Source organism: Branchiostoma belcheri, unplaced genomic scaffold (genome assembly GCF_001625305.1).
Source record: "Branchiostoma belcheri isolate BF01 breed outbred unplaced genomic scaffold, Haploidv18h27 scaffold33, whole genome shotgun sequence".
Classification (NCBI taxonomy): domain Eukaryota; kingdom Metazoa; phylum Chordata; class Leptocardii; order Amphioxiformes; family Branchiostomatidae; genus Branchiostoma; species Branchiostoma belcheri.
Genome location: NW_017803943.1, coordinates 1911471 through 1917938, shown reverse-complemented (window position 1 = coordinate 1917938; position 6468 = coordinate 1911471). Strand labels below are relative to the sequence as shown.

Genomic DNA, 6468 nt, shown 5'->3' with positions numbered 1-6468 from the left:
CCACAATCTAAACCATCCTTCCAGTTCAGATTCAGCCAGAACCCGTGGAGTGCTGCAGTGCCATCTTCTGCCTTCAGGAGGCGCCCTGTGTGCAAAAGGAAAGACTTAGATACAGATGTTCGAGGTGGGAGAAATATCCAGCAATGTAGGAGGATGTAAAGCATAAAAATTGAGACACCTGCAAAAGATTTGTTATCTACGCTGCCTCCCTTCCAACCTACCTATATCGCTAACTCAGCTGGCGCCGAAGCAGACTTGCTTCGTGCTGAAACGCCATCAACCCTGCACATCCAACCTCCTCCAGGATAGGGAAGAACGTAAATGCAGTGACTGGATGGTGAAGGTCGCGATCGTCTTCTTGGCTTATCTGCTTCCAACGATGAGCATCAGGATCTGTCTACAATGTAAAAATAAAATGCTTCTCGATGCCAAACTACTGAACTGTTCACACCAGACAAGGTATGTAGTATAAAGTCTGTCTTAAAGCCTTTCAACGCCCCCCCTAACGTTACTCGTTAGATCTGACGGAAACAAAGAAAAATCTCATCTGGTCTTGAAGTCTTCGTCGAAGCTTGCTTCCTTCCTCGTATGAAGAATGGGGTTGGATGGTAAGACACAATCTGCCTCCAACGATGAACGTCAGGATCTGTCTACAATGTCAAACTAAAGAACATAAAAAAAACGCCCTTTTCCGGTAGGACCCCAGTTTCCCTTCCCAGAATGGGACAAAAAACATAAAATGGCAGAAGTTGCCGGAGGAAAAAGACAGGTTAGTTATGGGTTGGCCCTAAGTGTGTGTGCTGCACGAATTTTTAGGTCCCCCCAAATTTGGTAAGGGAGAAAAAGCAAATGTTAGTAAAGCATGCAGTCCCAACATGGCTTACCTCTGGCATCTCAGCTGGGCGGGCTGACTTGTCCTGTAAACAATGCAATCACAAGTGCTAGTCTTAAAGATCGCGGACTAGCTAAGTTTTTGGTGTGCCTCGTGATTATACAAAAACAATCTTTTTGAAGGCCAGGATTTTGCTCCCTGTGTCAGCACACACTTCGACAACTAACTACGTTCCCTAACGGTCCCTACGTTTAACTTACCGTTGCTAAATCTAAACTGAACTTAACTCTGAAGTGCATGTGAGCATCAGAGAGCAAGCCATGGCATAAACAGGTGCACAAAATACCACCAAGAATTTCAATTTCATTTACTCAATTTAGACTCAATACAATCTCTTACATTATGACAAGTGACAATCCTACTTCTCTACAACACTAACTAAATTGTATCCCTGCTCCCCAAACTTCTATGTGACAAATTGATATAAATATTGCAATGGAGTAATTCCTACAAGGCACATCCAACGTCCAAACATTCCCTACATAAATTGTTTACACTAGAGATGACATATAATATAAAGTCTCCCAACGCCCCCCAACCCTTACTCACTATGTTTGACGGAAAAAAATAAAATCTTATCTGGTCTAGTCGTCTTCGTGAAGCTTGCTTCCTTCGAAGGAGACATCTGGTAGAAAGCAATGAGCCCCAAAATGCAATCCACAATCCAAACCATCCTTCCAGTTCAGATTCAGTCAGAACCCGTGGAGTGCTGCAGTTCCATCTTCTGCCTTCACGGGGCGCCCTGTGTGGAAAAGGAAAGTTTTAGACAATGCTGTAAGAGCAATGTAAGAGAATCTTATTATGAATATCAGAAATCTATGTATTCAAACGTTAGAATGTACTTGGAAGCATATATAAGAAGCCTAGAAACAAGGTCACAACCCAGGCTTTAAAAAAAGGATGTATGAAAAGCCGATGAATAGTTTCATGAATAAAGAATAAAAAGAGGTCAATATATAATTCATTTTATTTAATTTTTTTTCTTCAAGAGGTGACTCTTTTTGAAAGGTAGAAAATGTGTTGAATATAGATAGCTTACCCAAATGAAGAACTGGTAGCCTTCCTCATCATCATGTTTACGACTGATTCCATAATGCAGCGGATGAGCAGGTTACTGGCAGCTGCGTGGTTGTTAGTTAGGGGAGGTGAACACAAAGGGTGAAAATGGGGATAGACGTGGACAAGTGCAAGTAACAAGACAAGTATGTTTAGTGTTGTTAGTATAGGTACATGGGTACATGGAGGGGGGGGGGCAGCAAAGCCAGTCCCAAGTTCATTCCACTCTTTGATGGCCTTCCCTCAATCGTTGCTGCAGTTTGCAAATGTTCAGCCAGTCGCCGCTTTGATCTGCAATGAAGAATAAAATAGGTGTCATGGTTTTCAAACCAGCCAAAACGAAGCTTAATCAAAACAGATAACGATAACGGATAAACCTCCTTGGTGTAAGTAACATTGAAAAGAGAATGTCATCATAATGAAAATACAAATGAAGCACACATTCACCGGTTATTGATACAGACATTTGATACTAACTAAACAACAACTAACGATTTTATAAAACGCCACAGGATTTCTGGCGGGAACGTCGGCCCGGGATCTAGTATACAGTTAATCAAATATTGCCAATTTTACAAAGAAAATGAAACACTGATTAGCACGAATAATTGCCGGAGCAATTTTCAAGATGATTCTGAGGTAAATGTACGAAAAAAACTTCACTTCTTGGTCAAATAATGACAAAACATCTCCGGTAAGGTCGGACGACGGGTGCACGTGGTTGTCAGGTGACAGGACGAATCCGTAATTTTTGGCCATAAGTAATTTTTGACCAATATTTTGCCAGAAAATTGCTTAAATTCGGTTGGAAACTTCAATTACACGCAGCCTTTATGATCTTCTGTACCACATTCACCGAAAAATGAAGAATTTTTAGATGTTCACGGAATTACAGTCAGGAGAATGTACGAATTCCAGACAAGCTTGACGGGTGCCACGTCAAGCACATGCAGATCAAAGAACATACAGTGAAATCCTACAAAAAAACTTCTCACAAGTCATCTCCAAATACGCCAATTTCTCTGTGAACACTACAGAAGGTAATACATGGATAAACAGTAATATTCTACGACTAGGGGAATATTTAATAGAAAAAAAAGCTTATAATTACCTTATATGCCGCCAAAAAACGCTGGGTCGGGAGCAACATGCTGGTCCGTGCAGGTTCAGCTTTATAAGTGGTGGGAAAAGTTAGCGCCGAATTTGCCTCCAAAATTCTCGCTTGTGATTGGTCAGGACTGTAACATTTCGGTAAATCGGTAGAATTGTGAAACTAAAACCTTATTTTAACCTGCTTGCCTTTCTATTTAAGATAAATGAACAAATACCTTGCATTAAGAGAATTGTATAAGGATATGGTGTTTTGTGAGGTCCCTTTCTTGATACTTTTGTCAACTCAGACAGGAGTTGTCAACTTAATACACACCTCCATGGTTAATGGTTGATGCTTGGACTGTTACATTTTTTCTGGAGGAGTATTTAAGAGAACGGAAATGCCTCCCTGAAAATCCTTCAGGAATTGTTGCACAGTTAGTAAAAAGTTTTCTTGCAGATAGAGCTTTTGAATGCACAGTGTATCTGTTGTTCTATCTCATATATATATACTCATGTATACGCGTGTCCTCCCCCTCCACCCTAGGCATTGGTTAGATCCCTACTGGACACACTGATGACAAATATTTCACGGAAATTCAGCCGCTCTTTCATTGGTCGAACTATTAATTGCAATGCTATCATTGGTTGAACTGGTTCATTTGATTGATATGATCGGTCTACAGGGAATTCTTGCATGTCATTGTATACTCTCCAAGCAGAGGTTTGGCCTGTTTTAGGATGTCTTTCTTTTTATTGCTTATTTTACCTTTAAAGGTCCCAGTCTCTATTTTGTTGGATTTTCTGTCGGCCTGGAGACAGAAAGAAAAGTCAACAAAATAGATCTTGGCCAAGAGACGTAAGGCGATACGTCATCCTTGTATTTTTGACAACATCCTGATTACGTAACTGTTTTAGTTAACTCTGTATAACTTTGTACAACGTATCACATCTACAAGTTCATATCATTCGCTCTAATAATTGGCATCGTCATAAAATGAACAACTAGAGATGAAATGATTTTCGTGTTCCACAGCATTTCAGAGACAATATTTACAAATATAAACAATTATATAATCTAAGCGAACAGAACACGCGTGTCCCAAAATGACCTAGAGTACTGTGACCCAGGTAAAATATTTGCGGATAAAACAAAGTCTAACTAAGCTTTAAACATAGCCAACTAGCGCCACAGGTTGCTGTGCGGAAAGGTGCTTCAAAGGTAGGAAGACATTTGTTTTCTAAACTTAGACTAAAGTAAATGTGCTTAGTCTCAATCGCGTTCAGTAATAAAATCCATTTTCCTTGCTAAGTATGGATACACTAGTCAAATGCCGTTGTACGATGTCTGTATAGGGCTTAGGGTATAGAATTTTCTTCTTACACAACCATTAATTAAGTTTCTCACCTGCTTACGTTTCGATGTCTATCAGACACCTTCCTCAGAGCTTCTGACGTAAGCAGGTGAGAAACTTAATGGTTGTGTAAGAAGAAAATTCTATACCCTAAGTATCTTCCAACCTGATAAAAATATTTACGGGGGGCTGTATAGTGCTTGATTTAAAAAATGCCATGACAGAAACAACTATTGGTAAAAATTGCGGATTCGCAATCTAAATTTAGAGGCGGGCAACTATGTAAATTATAAGTACAAATGTCGATGCTTATGAACTAGACTACGTGTATACAATGCTAGACAATAGAACCCAACCTGTTAACTCTTTCATACAGGAGAGAGATTGCTGACATTATGTTGTTGGTTTTTGTTGTGTGAATTCCGTGGCTAACGATTTAGACATGCAGAGTTGTGTATCATTCTCCTTAAGACCAAGAAGGGGCACCTGTGGTAGGTCCCACATGACTGCTCGAACGGGAACAAAGTGCATGGGTGTGCAGTACACAGGACTAAAATAGTATCAGTTGGAGGTTAAAGATCAGTTGCATACCCAGCTACATTGTAATTCACTGTCCACTACTGGAACTGTACAGCCCTACCATCCAACCCCCTTCCTTTTGTAATCCTGACTTGAACAGGAGGTAGACTATAGTGCATTCAGTAAACTTAATAATTCATTAAAAAAATCAGTGATACTAATTAGACACCACTGTCAATCTATGCTGCAATAGTTTCAAAGGTCTTACTATGTTACATAATACATACCCGGATTACTGATGACTACTGTCAACACGTGTCCAGATAACCTTTGGTAACACTTTGAGCTGTCAAAAAGCTAATAACAAACGCCCTAGCGGACAATGAGGGCGTGGCTCCTTTAATGGTGTATTGTTTGGAGAGTCAACATCAGCTGGACACACTGCATTAACGTGACTGACATGTCCCGAGAGTACACCAGCCTACACAACAAACAATACACGTTTGTTGTGTCCTTGAGAAAGGTACTTTACACCTATTTTCCCACTTGATTTGGGTGTAAATGAGTATCTATTGCTAGCTTTGGACGTCCTCTCGGATGGGATGTAAAGCTGGAGGTCCCATCACACCTTGTGTAAAATCCTCTACACTTGTCGGAAAGAGCAGGGTGTGAGTGGTTTGAACATTACAGTCTGATCTCAGGTTTGACATCTTGAAAAAGTGAGAGTCATCTGTTATGTCAACCCTTCCACAAATGTGGTAAATCTTCACAAATCACGTGTATTCCCTAACGAGAGTTTATGTTATACCCAGACAAGAAGATGGCAGAAGAGATGACTGCAACGTCTGACAAGAAAGTTCGATTCAAGGATCCATCTTCGACAGAAGCGATCAAACCCTACTGTCCTGTGACGGTGGAACCGATCCAATTCTTCGTGGTAGGTGATACAGATGGTCTGGTGCGATGAAAACCGAATAAACCACCGAGTGACCATAGTGAACGAGGTGGTTTATGAGGTGGTTATCGCACCTGACCATGGATTATCTCACCATATACACCGATGATAGGGCAGGGCATTAACGTCATTGTCATAGAGCCTGTCCGACTGACAGAATTTGACACAAATTCCTTTAGAAAAATCAATCCATTGCCAAAAAATTCCATTGCTGAAAAAAACTCTCATATTCTATTTTACATCAATCAACATGGCGTGGACAGAAAAAATCTATCCATCTATCGATACATTAAGCTGTTCATTTATGTTATCGGCAGCTTACGGCACTTTTCATGAATTCGTCGCTTCGGCAACAGTACATCTACTATCGCATCGGCAATGGTACGGTCAACGAACAAGGATCGAGCTGCTATGGCAACAGCTCCAACTCATCTGCTTACCAGGTACGCATTTCGTTTAGTTTTTACAACTTATTAGCATGAAATTTCATCTATGTTGGTAGAATGCATTATGACGAAAAGGCTAAAACTTTATTTTCGGACACTAGGTAAATTGAGACTTACCCAGATTTTCGGCTAACTCCGTCAGCCTTGTTCACG

General features: G+C 40.5%; 1 protein-coding gene across 1 annotated transcript in view; it reads left to right on the top strand.

Moving 5' to 3' along the window:
* Positions 1-5730: 5730 nt before the first annotated feature.
* Positions 5731-6468, top strand: part of LOC109475204 (proton-coupled folate transporter-like) — a 4859-nt gene continuing 4121 nt past the window's right edge. The window contains exons 1-2 of the mRNA XM_019775788.1: positions 5731-5851; positions 6187-6312. Coding sequence (XP_019631347.1) covers positions 5735-5851; positions 6187-6312 — 243 coding nt within the window. The 5' untranslated portion in view covers positions 5731-5734. The remainder of the gene's footprint in view (positions 5852-6186; positions 6313-6468) is intronic.